At 43.0% G+C, this 15653-nt stretch overlaps 2 protein-coding genes across 2 annotated transcripts; one reads left to right on the top strand and one right to left on the bottom strand.

Annotated features, from left to right (window-relative positions):
- The first annotated feature begins 409 nt into the window (after positions 1-409).
- Positions 410-10122, top strand: sart3 (spliceosome associated factor 3, U4/U6 recycling protein). Its single transcript, XM_071533068.1, has 19 exons — positions 410-595; positions 1219-1345; positions 1456-1560; positions 1650-1834; positions 2237-2342; positions 3012-3136; positions 3302-3457; positions 4979-5117; positions 5448-5555; positions 5671-5748; positions 5858-5916; positions 6229-6338; positions 6481-6593; positions 7196-7272; positions 7361-7529; positions 7652-8109; positions 8245-8397; positions 8675-8862; positions 9244-10122. Exons 1-19 carry the CDS (start codon positions 410-412, stop codon positions 9434-9436), a joined length of 2835 nt encoding a protein of 944 aa, XP_071389169.1. The 3' UTR covers positions 9437-10122.
- A 140-nt stretch (positions 10123-10262) lies between these two features.
- ficd (FIC domain protein adenylyltransferase) lies at positions 10263-13955 on the bottom strand. The gene is made up of 2 exons (XM_071533069.1): positions 13385-13955; positions 10263-13280 (listed from the first exon to the last, which is right to left on the bottom strand). The coding sequence occupies exons 1-2, from the start codon at positions 13653-13655 to the stop codon at positions 12199-12201; spliced, it is 1353 nt and encodes a 450-aa protein (XP_071389170.1). The 5' UTR covers positions 13656-13955; the 3' UTR covers positions 10263-12198.
- Positions 13956-15653: the final 1698 nt, after the last annotated feature.

Below are 15653 nucleotides of genomic sequence, written 5' to 3'. Positions count from 1 at the left end.
TGTTTTGTTGACAAACAGGCAGGAACTTCCAACACAAGAGCCCCTAGCGGCTAGCATTAGCCAGAACGAATTAGGCATACACTGTAGCAAACCAAAGTGGGCAGGTGTCAATATATATGCATTATTCACTGAGAACTGATATTAACCAAGTAGTAGTCAGAGGCACTTTTAGGGTGCAGAGTGGGCTCTATAAACTGCCATGTAACACACAGCAAAACGCGTTACAACTATGGAAAAGGGGGATTTTTATCATAAAGTAGTAAACACAGCGATCACTAAAACTGACTTTGAATATGAACTAGTAGGGATCATAGATCGGCGGACGGCGGCGAGTTTACTGACAGGCTCCACCTCTCACGATACTGGCTTGTTGTTAGGTGGTTGTTACCAGGCAGACAGCCTTTCCAACATGGCAGCGTCAAGCAACGCAGAGGAAACGCAGTTGCAAGATATGGAGGAAGATGCAGGAATGGAAAGAGAGATGGAATCGGACGAAGAGGAGGGCATGGGTGTCGAAAATTCAGATGACGAAGAGGACGAATCATCAGAGGACGAGAAAGAAAATGAAGCCGAAATCCAGCGTTTGGAGGAGCAGGTAACACCTAGCCAACCTAGTCAACGTTAACTAACGTTAGCTAACTATCCTAACTGCTAGCTAGCCACAATGAATGGGTTATAAACATATCAGCCGACCGTTAGCCATTAACAACAGGTCAACAACCTCCGAACTGTGGACCACTATGCACTGTGGTTTAATAGAAATGTAATGTACAGCTACCGTTAACCAAAACAATCAAATGAGCGCGCAGTACAATGTGACACGATTAATTCACATAGCTAACGTAATTAGCTTTCCAGCTAATCTTTGATGCTAATGCATAGTCTCTGTACCCACACGCGCCTTTTTTTTTTTTTTTTAACTTAAACATGGCTGTGGACTTTTACTGGCCAATGTCACATTACAGCTGTCTGAGGTAGAGTACCGTAGCTACAAAAGATGCGTTGTACCAACAAGTTTGGGTGTCATTGTATAAACTGTTGTGATAACGTCTGATTATTAAAAGTATATGTCGGTCGTGATTGAATCCGTCGCAGTAGTCATGTGTGTCATTGCGTTCATTTGCTTTAGTCTTTGTTTCTAGACCACATAAGGATAACTAGGTTATATTTTGTTATATTGATCAAGTTTTTGTCTCCCCTTCTTTGTGTGATTTTCAGCTGTCAATCAATGCTTTTGACTACAACTGCCATGTGGATCTCATCAAACTACTAAGGCAGGAGGGAGAGCTGTTCCGTCTGCGTAGGGCAAGGCAGAAGATGAGTGAACTTTTCCCACTCACTGAAGGTCGGTGTATGACTATTATTTTGGGATCAGCAAAAAGCCAATTCACAGCAAGCATGCAAATGTATTGTGTCTCCAATTTTACTGAAATCACAATTTTACTTACCCTGCAGAGATCTGGCTAGACTGGCTCAAGGATGAGATCCGCCTGACCGAGGAGGAGCCCAACCGGGAGAAAGTCTATGAACTTTTTGAGAAGGCTGTGAAAGACTATATCTGTGAGTGCATTACAGAATTGTTACTGCCTTTGATTTGACGCACTGTCACTGTAAGAACCTAATATTTAGTCCCTCATCTTTACACCCAGGTCCAGATATCTGGCTTGAATATGCCCAGTACTCAATTGGTGGCATGGGGTCGCCAGGTGGGATAGACAAGGTGAGGTCTATCTTTGAGAGGGCCTTGACAGCGGTGGGGCTTCACATGACCAAGGGAGATACTGTGTGGGAAGCGTACAGGGAGTTTGAGAATGCCATGCTGTCCACAGTACAGGTGAGTTTCTTTCAGTAGTATAGATCTCACCGCTCATCATTCACACACACATCCTTGTATTTGTTCTTAACTGTCGGGTTGCATGCATATGCCAGTTAAAACCTGATTTTGAAAAGGAGAAGGGCAGTTTCTGAGAACAATATTAGACTATGCAAGGTAGTCTCATAAAAATGTTTTTGTTAGAGTAGTAGCAGGCAGTAGATGCTTTAAAACCCAAAGATATACCCATCAACATACCCATCTGTTTGTCAGGTTAATGTTGCACCAAAGCATGCTTTTGATCCATTTTTCCTGGGAGTAGAAAATACAAACCTAAAATGCATGATTTAACTCCTTTGATGCTACACAAAATAGGCATTTCCTGAATTTTTACACCATTTTCTCTCCTTCCTTTCTTCTCAGCCTCCCCCTGGCAGGGTGCCCACCCGTGAGGACCAGGAGCTGCTGAAGACTCAGCTTGAGCGCATCCATACGCTGTTCCGCCGCCAGCTGGCCATCCCTTTAATGGGTACGGATCCCACCTCCTCCGTCCAGAGGGGGTGCTGTAAAATGGAGAGGATTCTTATTGTAGGGTGGAATCGCATGTCATGGCTCACCTGGGAAATTGTGAAGTACCTCCATTTAAAAAGATCTTTTCGAGGGGGGGGGAATGCACCGCTAATGCGGCCTTATGGGATAAGCTGAGTGTTGTACAGTTGTGGTGAGGCTTTTGAAAAGCCGTACAGGTTTACAAAGACATCACTCCTCTCCAGGCCCAGTTGCACAGTCCCTGACCAGCTTTTCAGTTAATTGCAGGACTGGACTAGAGATAGCCAGATGGTCTGGTATTGTGCACGTTTTTTCCTGGCCCAGCTGAACGGACACCAGAGGCATTTCTGGAACGGCTCAGCCTCTCTTGTCAATAACCTGTGCCAGCATTCTGGTTATAATCCTTCTTTATCTGAACATGTCACTTGCTGACTTGTTCCCTCAGATTATGGGACAAAGAAAAGGCAGTATATATGAAAATGTGCAAATGTATGCTTTTCTGCAGTACACATTTGTCTAACTTTTTAAATCTAAACTTCCTAATATTTACCTTCTTTTTCATACTGTAACTAACTGGTTTACGTTTGTTGGTAGTGTTGAGAAAAGAGAACAGGATCTCTAAAACTGAGAGAACTGTGCTCTTTTGTAGACATGGAGGGCACCTATGCTGAGTATGAGGAGTGGGCTGAACATGGGGTGCCTGAGACAGTCTCACATCAGTACAAAAGCGCCCTGCAGCAGAAGGAGAAGCGCAAGGCTATTGAAGAGACACTGGTATGTATCTTACAATGACACATCCTGTTTCTCTTTTTTAAATTCTCTTTTTTAAATGTGTTATTGCTAACTATTTATTAGTCTGATATTGTCCTCCTGCATCAATACCTGATATGTGACTGAAACATTTTACAATGCATTTGATATGCCAATGTCTCACTGCAGCTGGTAGCTGAGCCTCCCAAGCTGGCAGAGTATCAGACCTACATTGACTTCGAGCTAAAGGAGGGTGATCCGGCACGCATCCAGCTTATCTTTGAGCGGGCGCTGGCAGAGAACTGCCTGGTACCGGACATGTGGGCGAAATACACCACCTATCTTGTGAGTATTGCCCTCCCCCACAATCATGCAGCAGTGTTGGGCTGGGCACACTCTTTCTAGGGCTCTCAGTCAAGCAGTGATGTACCAGCTGGGTGGAGCAAGTGCTCCGATTCAGTGGCCAAATGTATCAAAAGAGACATTCAAAGTCTGTGTACATTTCCTCATCTCTTGACTCAAGATAGCTCCCACCCCACAAAGAGCTCATAAGAAAGCTATATAAATATTCTATAGATATATCAATATTTCTGTTTTATCGGGGTGCACAATATGTAACTTAGGCATGAATTCTAAGAATGACTAAAGTTATAAAGTTATACAAAGTTGTTTCCTCTGTATTCATTTAGCAGTGGTGCGCCACATTAAGGTATATTACCACCACTACTAGTGAAAATGTGAAATTAAAATTATCATTGTAATTTAGTCTTACTATCATTTAAAACTAAAATAAATATAGTTCAAATGTTTTAGAAGAAATTATTTTATTATGATAAAAAAAAAACACATTTTCAGCACTAAAACCTCAACTTGAAACATAACTTAGACCCAAACAGCGACAGATAGGGACAAAACTAGAATTATCTCCCCAAGCACCACAGCTGCATAAAATTACAGAGGAAACTCTCTTATGATCTATGGTAGACTAAATGAAACTTCATTCATCACTGTGTGAAGATGTGACAGCTCCTCTTCTCACTTGATCTGTCATGTTTTGGGGCATGTTCATTTTGCTGCAGTCGCTGGTTTACAAATGTACTTGATTAAGGCAGTACTGGGAGGGTACTGGGCGCTGTGTTGCACTGTGGAGCATCTCATCTTAATTACTCACAGCCAGATATCTCTCCAACAGCTCCTCCTGAAATTTATTCATGAGTCTTTTAATTGCTTTAATGGAATGGTAATTGGCTGCTGACATTGCAAACACTAAACTCACACAATATCCGGTGATTCATCAAGATGATTATCATTATGCTCCTCTGATTAGAGGAAAATGATTTCACTAAAATGTTTTCTAACCCTTAACCCATTCATTCCCAAAATGTCTTATTGGATCTTCCTATGTTTCACTCGCAAAGTTGTAGAACCACAAGGTCATGGAAGCAGCCATGTCTTGTATGAAGGAAGTTTTTAAACTAATGGTAAAAGTCTCCTGCTTATTATTCAGTGAAGTGATTACATTAATGGAGGTGGACACTAATTGAATTGCTTTAAGCTAAGTAATTCAGTACTACTCATAATTCAAATTATAATGGTTTAGGCCAATTATCCCTCGTTGAATAATGTGAAAATGTGCACAATTGCACATAAAAGCAGCCTGCATTAATAAGGTAGAGCTGGGGGGCTCTAAAGATGTTGCTACCCATACATAGTAATGATTGAAAATCTGCAGGAATAGGTGGGATGTTAGATGTGGCTGCCCATAAAAATGACTTTGTATCTGCAGCAAAATGTCTCGATCAGACTGTTTAACCAGTGTTTAGATCATTAAACCCTTTTTCTATCTGTTTCCTCTGGGCTCCATAGGACCGCCAGCTGAAGATCAAAGACATAGTTCTTTCCTCTCATGACCGTGCTGTCAGGAATTGCCCCTGGACCATGGGTCTGTGGAAGAGCTACCTGCTAGCCCTGGAGAGGCACGGGGCTGAGCATCAAACCGTCTCAGGTAACCACAGCTCGGTTGTTTGTTTTGTGTGTTTATTTTCTACACGTTACAGCTATTTACTGAGTTGTTGGCACAAGCATTAACAGGGTTTGACAGCTAAACGTGAATTAAATAGTATTTTGAAGCTGTAAATGATTTATGTATGTATTATTGGTGAAGATTGGCAAAATTGACCTGTATATTTGCTACAGTGAGGTCTGAAAGATGCAGTGATTAGATAAGTTAGAGAACTGCTTTTAAATATCAATAATGGTAGTATGGAGAAATATCCCACACTATTACATGGATTTTTCTGGGCTCAATCATCCTGGATTTTTGTCTTCTTCACAGACATTTTTGAAAAGGCGTTGAATGCAGGTTTCATTCAAGCTACAGATTATGTGGACATCTGGCAAGCATATCTTGACTACCTGAGGAGACGTGTGGATTTTAGCAAAGGTGAGTATGAAATTAATGAAGTATGACTGGTATGAAAACCAGATTTTTCTTTGTGTTTGCAGATAATCCAGTTCAGATTGTTAACTTATTGATGGTGTTATCTTGCATTTCTCAGAATCAAGTAAAGAGTTAGAGGAGTTACGGACAGCCTTTTCTCGCTCTCTGGACTACATGAAACAAGATGTTGAAGAAAGTAAGTGGATTCCAGTCTTATTCTTGAATTTATTCATTTATTTATTTATTTTTGTGTCGTTCTTAGTTTTTATTCCCGTTTGACTCACTAATGTCTTGCGCTCCTGTAGGATTCAGTGAAAGTGGAGATCCTTCCTGTACCATAATGCAGATCTGGGCAAGGATAGAGGTAAGGGTGAGAAATAAAGAATCAAGATAGCAAAAGTTGAATTGACTCCCCCATTTTGAAGGGTTTACTGCTCAGGACAAAGTTAACTATGTATTTCACATGCTACAAATTTTTGTTGATTAGATGGGGTGGAAAAAAGTTAATTTCTATTATCAAATGTCCTAATAGTTTCTCTGGACAATACTGAATACATTTTTGTGAAGTAAGACAGAAAATGCATAAGTGTCACGTACTTTCCCTCTGCATGTAGGCATGTGTAATATGGAAACGGTACAAAAAGTGTCTCATATTTCTACTTTCCTCTCCCTCCAGGCCCTCCACTGCAAGAACATGCAAAAGGCCAGAGAGCTGTGGGACAGCATCATGACAAAAGGGAATGCCAAATATGCCAATATGTGGCTGGAGTACTATAACCTTGAAAGGTCTGTCAGTGCACATCTTGGCAAATAAATGAAATATAATTGCTAATTTAAAGTGCAGTGGTTAATACCTTTGTGCTTAACATTTAGCTAAAAAACTTGTGTATGTTACCTTGTATGTTTTTTTTTTTTACTTTAACCTCAGGTCTTATGGAGATCCCATCCACTGCCGGAAGGCTCTCCACAGGGCCGTCCAGTGCACCTCGGACTACCCAGAGCATGTGTGTGAAGTCCTGCTCACCTTTGAGAGGGTGGAAGGTGAGTCTTAGAAGAAAAGAGTGGAATGAATTAGTTAAATTTGAGTCCCTGGTTGTGGGAACAAAACCTGATGTATGCTGTGGTTTACTGTAATGGCCATCTGTACTTTTTTTTATCTATTTATTTATTTTTATGTTTCTGGGTGTATGTATTGTTTAAGTTAAATGTTGTGAGGTTTTTTTTATTGTTGTTTATTGTCTGTTGTCCTGTATTACTTTGTCTTTTCCAATGAGAAATGCCAATAAACAAACCATGGGGAAAATTTGAGTCCCTGGAACAACTGGGGAAAGTATGGGCAGAAATTGTAAATGGTTAACGCTCTCCCCTCCCTCACCAACTACCACTGAGGTGCCCTTGAGCCAGGCACTTAACCCGAGGTGATGCTGTGTGACTGCTCAGTGACCAACACTAGAGGACTGGTTGCACTGGGCAGTGGGTTTCTGTGAAATGTATGTGAAGTAGGGCGTTGCTGGAAAAAGCATGAGTGGTCAGCAAAACTTCCTGTATAAATAAAGGTTAAACTAAGGGAAGATAAGGGATAAAAATGAATATGTTCATAAATTATAGTCTGTCTCTGAATGTTTGTGTCCTCTCACCTACAGGTTCTCTGGAAGACTGGGATGTGGCAGTGCAGAAGACCGAGACCCGGTTGAACAGGATCAATGAGCAACGGGCAAAAGTAAGAGAACATATCAGCACTGTAACAGTACAGGTCCGTCATTTTCGCTGCTGTTGGCTCACGTTACTGTCCTCCACCCATCTGTCAGGTGGCCGAGAAAGAAGCCAACCTGGCCCGCCAGGAGGAGGACAAGGCTGAGCAGCGGCGGAAGTCCAAGGCAGACAAGAAGGCTCAGAAGAAGGGCCAAAAGGGGAATCGAGCTGGGGAGAAGAGGAAAGCAGAGGATGATTATCAGAATGAATGGGATGAACAGTCGGGTAAGGAAAGATAGATTGGTCTATACAGTTTGTATGATAATAGTTTTTTTCTAGAAAGTATGACCCGTGAGAAAATCGGTGAACATAATGTCATCTATGCTTTCTCTCTCTCTGTGTGCCAGATCAAGCTCCTAAGAGGCACAGAGGAGACGGCGAGCCCGGCACTGAGGAGTACATGGAGACAGAGGCGGGACTGTTTGGGCGGAAAACTCCTGCTGGCCACAGGCTCGGGCCACCTGGCGCTAAAAAAGCCCAGCAGGGAGCAGCAGCCGCCGCTCAGAGGCAGCAAGATGACAAGCCCGAGCTCCGCAACGATAACAACAGTGTGTTCATCAGCAACCTGGCGTATACCCTGGAGGAGCCGGAGAGCAAGCTCAGGACACTGTTTGAGACCTGTGGTCCCATCCAACAGGTGCGCCCGGTCTTCAGCAACAAGGGCACCTTCAAAGGCTATTGCTACGTACAGTTCGAGTCCCAAGCATCTGTCCCCGTAGCCCTGAAGCTGGACCGACGAGAAGTGGAGGGCAGGCCCATGTTTGTATCGCCTTGTGTGGACAAAAACACAAACCCCGACTTTAAGGTAAATACATCCGATTGCGTTTGCATGGATTTGGGGGCAGATGAATATGAAGTCGTATTTAGCTTGGACCATGTGGGCCATGTCCCTTTTTTTATGTGCAGTACTAGTGACCACTTGACATTCATTTCCCTATAGGTGTTCAAATACAACTCATCTATGGAGAAACACAAAATCTTCATCTCGGGGCTGCCCTTCTCCTGCACCAAGGAGCAGTTGGAGGAGCTGTGCAAGAGTCATGGCGCCGTTAAAGATGTTCGTCTGGTCACATATCGGTCAGGCAAACCCAAGGTGAGGCATACTGGAGGGGGAAGGACACTGTGATTCAGCTTATGAGTCCCACTTTTGACCGTTCAGCAAAAAGCACATGGCTTTTTGAGTGCAGGGGGGAAAGTTAGTGGTCCTAATAAATGGTGAGAATCTCCAAGCCATTAATAATTTTGCATTATGATTCCTATCTATCTGTAACATGCTAATTGTTCACAAGAATCTCAAAAAAAGGCTCCGTTGATGCTTTTAAAATGTAGTGACATACTCATTAACCTCCTTTTGCTGTGTGGCCGTTCAGGGTCTGGCATATGTTGAGTTTGAAGATGAAGGTCAGGCTTCTCAGGCAGTGCTGAAACTGGATGGCATGGATATAGAGGGCAACAAAATAACGGTCGCCATCAGTAACCCTCCGCGCAGAAGCATGAAGGATACACCTGGTTTCAGTGGGGCCATGGCAGCCACGATGCCTCGCCAGGTCTATGGATCGTAAGTTTGATCCACTTCTCTGTCATGCTAACTGAAATATGCTTGTTTGCACAGTGAATGTATGCAGAAGTGTTACAGATTGCCTCAGATTTTTAAATGTTACTAATATTATCAGATCTGCAGCAGCTGTTGACCATTGTTGAGATTTTATCTTCGAACAGATTGTATAGAGTTAAGCTTGGTCGTGAAATATACAATTTATCTTCATATCAGCGATGGGAAATGCAAGTATTTTCTAAAAAGACATTTACAATAGAAGCAGCCATAATGCTAAGCTTATAATTGGTAGTCCTTGGATTCAGTTTCAGTATAGTCATAGTACCAGCCCAGTACAAGAACAAAATTTGGGCCAAGAAATTAAAAATGTTTTTCTTTTTCCAGGAGAGGGAGAGGACGCACCCAGCTCTCACTACTCCCTCGTTCCCTGCATCGACCAAGTGGGCCCCCGAGCAAAGCGGAGAATGGGACTGCGACTAAACCAATACCAGTGAACGCAGCTGGAGACGCTGGGTTTGAAGCACAGGCAAAACCTTTGTCAAATTCAGACTTTGCCAGAATGCTTCTCAATAAGTGAGACGACGAGCGAGAGAATTATGACCGCCTTCATATTGAAAGCCATCTTGTGTCCTTACAAATTAGTGATGGTGATTTTTCTGTAATTGGTTGCCTGACTTCCCTTTAATCCAGTCTTGTTCCTGTCATCAGTTCCTGCGAGAAAGCCTTAATCACCCTAGCTCCTGCCCTCTCTCACAAACCCTTTTCAACGAAAGAGTGAAAGAGAAGTTAATTTTGACCGGTATGACAGTATGTTTCATGAGCAGTTTTTGTGTGTTTTTGGGGGAGGTTGGCAGATTATTTTATAAAAAAAAAAAAAGTATCATATTTGTGTGTAAATATATAAAATTGTACACCTCATGTTGCAAGGTGTATTCTTTTGTTGTGCTGACTATGTGAAAAGGATTTGACAGAAGCATAGGGGAGAGTATTTTTTTAAATATTCTAACAGCCAAACTTGTGAATGTTGTTTAAAAATAGGTATATGCAAACGTTGGACATTTCAGATGTGATGTATCATAGTTGGTGTGTGTACATACAGTATATTGGGTGTGCTACAATGATGAAAAGACATTCTCCAGACGTTTTTAGGAAATTTAGGACTTTGTTGTGTAACTTATCTTGACCTCTGAGGACACAGCTAACAATGCTAGCAATGACTTTATCAGACTGTGTGAGTAATACATTGTTTTCCATGATACCATCTCTCTGAGTTACCATCAGCTGTATAATGTTATGGAATACCCTTCTAAAAGCCGAGAGCGTCCAACAGTGTAGATTTGCTTAAATTAATGTAGCTAGTTCATTGGCTTTATCTTGGCTTGAGGACATGGTATTACATTGCCTGCCATTCATGTTATGTCACACTGCTAAAGCTTCAGCTGGAATTATACAAATAATTTATTCACAGAACTGCCCATTAGTTTACCTTCTTATGCTATAATTGATTTCATGTTGTTTGTGGGTGTTCTGTTCAATAGTATGACCCTTCTCTTTAGGGACAATTGATAAAATGCATTTATCATGAAATAACTTATATTGGTTAAGATTCCTAAGACTTCCTAAGAAGCTTGATTTTCAGGCGACGGTATGAGGGAGATGGATGTTAAGGGAAAATGAAACACATCTCTTCCCCTTTACCACAGAGAGTGCAGACTCCTTGGCAGGATGTTAATGTGAAATTGTGAAATTTTTAATTTCACGGGCTACCTAGGAGGCAGGACACAAGCCTGTGTCCAACAAGTCATCCAATGGCACTGGGGTCTTGTTTATAAACATGTATTGCAGACAAATTTGATCGTTTGATCTTTAACTTTAGATGAACAGTGAAATTTCTTCGATACTTGCCATTATAGAAAGTACATGTGCAACTGTGTAGTCGTGTGCACAAAGGAATCTTATACGGTTTTTTTTATAAGTGAGGCTCCAAGTCTGCTTTTCTTGATGTTTTTGGCGGGCTGCCCTCAGTATGAAGTTGGCATCAGCTGGACCATAATTAGCTGACAGCTCTGAAATATTCTGGGAAATTAGGCTATTGCTACACATTCTATTTAGGTCTGCAGGGTCCATTGATACAAGAGAGAATCTATGCAGTTTTTTGATTGCAAGTGTTTAAAGTATATATTCTGTTTTTTTCCATGTTAGAGTTTACCATTCGCCGATGTAGCTTTGCCACACTAGTTTACTGTGTACTAAAGTTCACTTGTCATGTTTGGATCGAGGAGATTTTGTTTGGTTTGTGTACATTATGTTCTGTGTTGAAATTTCAAAAAGGTCACCATAGTTTGTAAAGAATTTATAACTTTGACAACAGATGGAATCCAAGCTATATGTATTGATATCACCACAGTGGCCTAATCGAGAAAAAATATGAATATATTGGGTCTGTAGAAGTTACCTTCATTTTTCTGTCCAATACAAAAAAAGGTGGTGTATGTGCATTGTTGTTTTTGTATAATTTCTATAGTCATAAGGTTTTCAATTTGGTATAGAAGTAAATAACAAATGGCTGTTTTTAGCCGTTTATTTATTTTCCTGCTTGTTTCATGGTCTACCCCTGTATTTTGGGTGCTGTAAAAAAAAGTCATCTTGTCACATTACTTTGTTGTTTCTGGTCTAAAAGTTGTTTTAATAAAGAAATGGAAATGAACTTTCATCCCAATATCATTCTGACAGCTTCACTCTGTTCATTCTAGACAGGTAATATAACCTAAAGACATTACAGATGGAAGGTAATAAAACAAGTTTATTTTATAGTAAAATAAATAATCAAATGCATGAAAGTGCTTTACAGTGTTATGAGACAAAGGTAATTAACTAAATGGCCACACACTGCACACATTTCAACATCACTGGTCACTGAAGCATCTCAGGTCAATGGTTTTCTGTCATCCTCACATCTATGCTAGTCATACTGTACTTCAGATGTTATTCAGATGCCAATTAAAATATTTCATGGCATTGTGGTTACAAACTAAGTGGGAAATTGAAGTTTTCATTATGCAGGAAATAGATTTGTATGTTAGCAAACAAGCACAGCAAAATCAGACTTCAATTCAACCCAGTATGTGGCAGAGAAGAGAGGTGGGACCTGATGCAATGCTCTGATTCCAGTGTTCCTGCAGCAGGGCTTCATTAGATTCAGCAGGTGAAAAACCCAAAGAAAGACAAGGAAATGATAAGTTAGCATATGGCCAAGAGACCAGTCAATTAAGAAACTAAAATTTATGCTAGGGTTGTTCTTGTTCTTGCTCATGCTCCCTGTGCCCCTGCCTCTCCATGTCAGTTGTGGACTGGGATGGTCTGTTTGCAGTCGAGACAAGCCTGGTGCTGACCGGCTCCTGGCAGCCCCACAGCGTACTCAGTCGTCGCAATCAACAGCGTGTCCAATGTGATCTCCGTGCATTTGGCTATGAACCGGATGAAGGGCCGGACGTCACCCTCGTTGGCCGTGTCTAGAGCTGCATAATATTCAGCCCTTTGTTCTTTGCGAATTGTAATAGGCGGGTAACGTGCTTGCATGAGCACGAGGTTCATTAGCAGGCGTGATGTGCGTCCGTTGCCGTCTACAAACGGGTGCACGTACACCAGTTTGTAGTGGGCAAGCGCTGCGTACTCCACCGGGTGCAGCTGAAGGGCCTCCTCAGAGTTGAGCCACTGAACCAGCTCCTGCATGTGTCGGTCCAGGTCCTGAGGGTGGGGTGGGATGTGATGGCCCACAAACACCTGGCTGGTGCGCAGCCTCCCCCCCTCCACAGGGTCTGTGTAGCCAAGCACGCGCCGGTGGATCTCCAGGATGTCGGTGACGGTGATGGCTCCAGCTCGGGACAGCAGAGTGGTGTTGATGTACTTCATGGCTGCATCCACACCGATGGCCTCGTTCTGCTCCTGCAGGCTCTTGCCTGGGACAGCGTAGCGCGTCTCTATGATGTGACGGATCTCGGACAGAGTGAGCGTGTTGCCCTCGATGGCCACCGTGTGGTAGATGTGGTGGTAGTAGGTTTCCTCCATCACACGTCGGAGTGCAGAATTGCCCTTAGGGATGGACATAAGCCTGCGCACTTTACTGTCAATGATGCCAAAGTGACGCTGGTCAATCTCCTCCACCAGGGGAAGAGTGCGGTCTCGGCTGACCAGAGCGCGCTCGTTGCACGGTGAGATGGCCAGGGCCTTGGTGTAGAGGTGGTCTGCCTGGACAACATCCTTCTCCTCCTCCAAAATGGTCCCCAGCTCTGTCAGGGCGTCCACAAAGTCTGGATTCATGTTGAGCGCGTGCACCAGCAGCTTGTGGGCCTTCTCTCTCTTCCCCTGCTTCTTCATCTCCACAGCCTGCTGCAGGGCGGCTTTGGCCTCTAGCACTGTCTCTGCAATCAGCACATAACACACAGCGTCATCTCCAATACTCTCTCCATATAGCAACGTTTCAACACACAACAGGGCAAATGGACAGTGAGGTGATTGCTTTTACCTTTGCTAGGCTTGGACCTATGAGGCAGCAGGTCTAGGGCGGTGAAGGGGACAGTGAGGCTGGTGGACTGCACACTGGGCTGCGGAGAGCTTCCCCACAGCTGGCAGCGTATTTGAGCAATGCCCTTCAGAGTGGCACAGCACTGGTCCTCCACCCCGACCATCGGCATCAACAGCGCCACCAAAGACCCGAGGAGGACACACAGCAGCGGCCCCCATCCTCCAAGGACACGGCCACAGGTGTAACGCCACACCATTACAGCAGCCATCATCCCCGGTTAAATCCCCCATTCTCCGGTGACTCGTCCCCCATCTACTCCACTTCCAGCTGGGAGAGCCGAAGGGCGGCCGAGGGGAGGAAAAACACAACCAACATGACAGCTGTCACTCACCAACACTGCCAAGTAAATTCACCACTCCCTCGCTCACTCTAACTTTTCTAGCTTTGCTAGCTAGGTCTACTTAGCTACGTAGCTAATCACTATCGCGTTAATTATTTTGCGTCTGTAAAACTGTCATGTAACTTGAGGATGAAATTCTGACACCGACTAAATGGTGAATAGACTACTGTTGTCTGGTTTGCAGCGGAGGCAGGGTTATGTACAAAATACACATCATCAACTTCCTCGATCAAAGGCTGGACTTGTGAACATGCTGGAATATCATTGGTCAGAAGCATATTGATAGACGCTGCGGATTGGCTGACAACGCAGCAATACAACAAATGGTTCGTAGCCGTCTTTGATTGGATGTAGCGGGTAGGAATCAACTCCAGCTGAAGAGAGAGAGGCTTCACTTCGGTGTACTTCCGGTTTCGCTTAAAGTAGCCACAGCAACCAAGGCCGCCAGCTGAGCCCCAACCTGCTCCAGACTTTAATATCGACAAGACGCGCTAACGGTACGTCTGGTCCTCAGCCAATGAACTGAACGAGTCCAGTCGCATTTACCACTTTTTGTGTCGTTCATGTGCGCTCAACTCGTAACTAGGACACGATTTCCGTCAGCACTTGAAGGCAGATCAAGACTGTCCTGGTCTTAGGGGGGAAATACAGTATTTCCTCAAACCCCATATTAACTGTATCCCATATTTCTGCCCTCTCATGCCACAGTCACCCTTAGCCCTACAATACTGAAACATTTTAATTTGATCATCATCATTTTAATCTACCACAGTTTTACAGATTATTTCCAATCTATTGAAGCATTGATATGAGTCAGAACAAAACAGAACAGGCACTGTTCCTTGACAGCAGGGAGTTTTGCATTCTTTGATTGATTTGATTGATTGATAAAAGCAATAAAATGTCCTCTTTGTAGTTGCTTTTGCCATGATGCCTTTTATTTCGTCAGTATTTTTGATTATGTGGACATCTGCACTATATATATTTACAGCTCCTAGTTTTATAAATTGACATTTTGTTTGAATTCATCAGAAGTGTTGGGTGAACAGAAAGATTATTATGTCAGAATCTCTACAATTTTGATAGCGCCATTGCTCTGCTATTTGCTTTCAATGTAGATTTTTTGAGTCTGGGCATCAGACTAGTTCAGGTAAACTCTGGAACAGGAGGCTCGTTCACTGCCACTGGCTGGTGTGTGTTGGGGCGGGGGGTGAGGGTGTCATGGTCATTTCCTTTGTTACACCATATAATTATGACGATGTTGTTGATGTAAACGGACATTGTTCCGTTTGTGGACAGAACATGAGATTCAGAAAGTTAGAACGTTTATCAGAACTGTCACTGGAATGTTCATCCAAATGATGCTGTTGCCATGGTAACACATGAGCTTTCTGAGTCGTGCACCAAATCAACACTGATTTACATTATCAAACATTCTATGGCAGCCATTGTAAATGTACCAGCCAAGTGATTATTAAAGAGTGTAGATTTGAATGGGAATGACTGTTCTATCAATTCAAACTCTACGACTCTAACTTTGTGTTTCTCATGCACTCTCCACAGTGCTCGTTTCCATGACTACAACATCTAAACTCTATGGCGGCCATCTTGAAGTGTACCAAAAAAAGATTACCTTGATCCATCAGGAAGTGGCCGTTCTATTGATTATATTTATGTGGATGGCACATAACAGAATTCATTTTTTACCTTTTCAGTGGAGTTTTACCCACAAACAGAGGAGGGCAGTATTGCTCTGTCATGCAGCCATCACTGTAATGTTGTAGCACAGCCTGCATTGACGACTGCAGCAGCAGTTTTAGACTCAAAACTAATCATTAGTCAAGTGTTGGTCTTCTACCATTTTTGAAA

Source organism: Centroberyx affinis, unplaced genomic scaffold (genome assembly GCF_046629955.1).
Source record: "Centroberyx affinis isolate AG114_WGS23_722 - 3 ecotype Tasmania unplaced genomic scaffold, CSIRO-AGI_Caff_v1 ptg002319l_1, whole genome shotgun sequence".
Classification (NCBI taxonomy): domain Eukaryota; kingdom Metazoa; phylum Chordata; class Actinopteri; order Beryciformes; family Berycidae; genus Centroberyx; species Centroberyx affinis.
The sequence above is the reverse complement of the archived record's forward strand: the minus strand, read 5'-3'. Positions and strand labels throughout refer to the sequence as shown.

Excerpts from the sequence above, each read along its gene's own strand:
- sart3 (XM_071533068.1), top strand. The coding sequence starts at position 410 with ATGGCAGCGTCAAGCAACGCAGAGGAAACGCAGTTGCAAGATATGGAG. Across the intron at positions 596-1,218 it reads TCCAGCGTTTGGAGGAGCAG|CTGTCAATCAATGCTTTTGA; the intron begins GTAACACCTAGC and ends TGTGATTTTCAG. Across the intron at positions 5,917-6,228 it reads AGATCTGGGCAAGGATAGAG|GCCCTCCACTGCAAGAACAT; the intron begins GTAAGGGTGAGA and ends CTCTCCCTCCAG.
- ficd (XM_071533069.1), bottom strand. The coding sequence starts at position 13,655 with ATGATGGCTGCTGTAATGGTGTGGCGTTACACCTGTGGCCGTGTCCTT. Across the intron at positions 13,281-13,384 it reads TAGGTCCAAGCCTAGCAAAG|AGACAGTGCTAGAGGCCAAA; the intron begins GTAAAAGCAATC and ends TGCTGATTGCAG.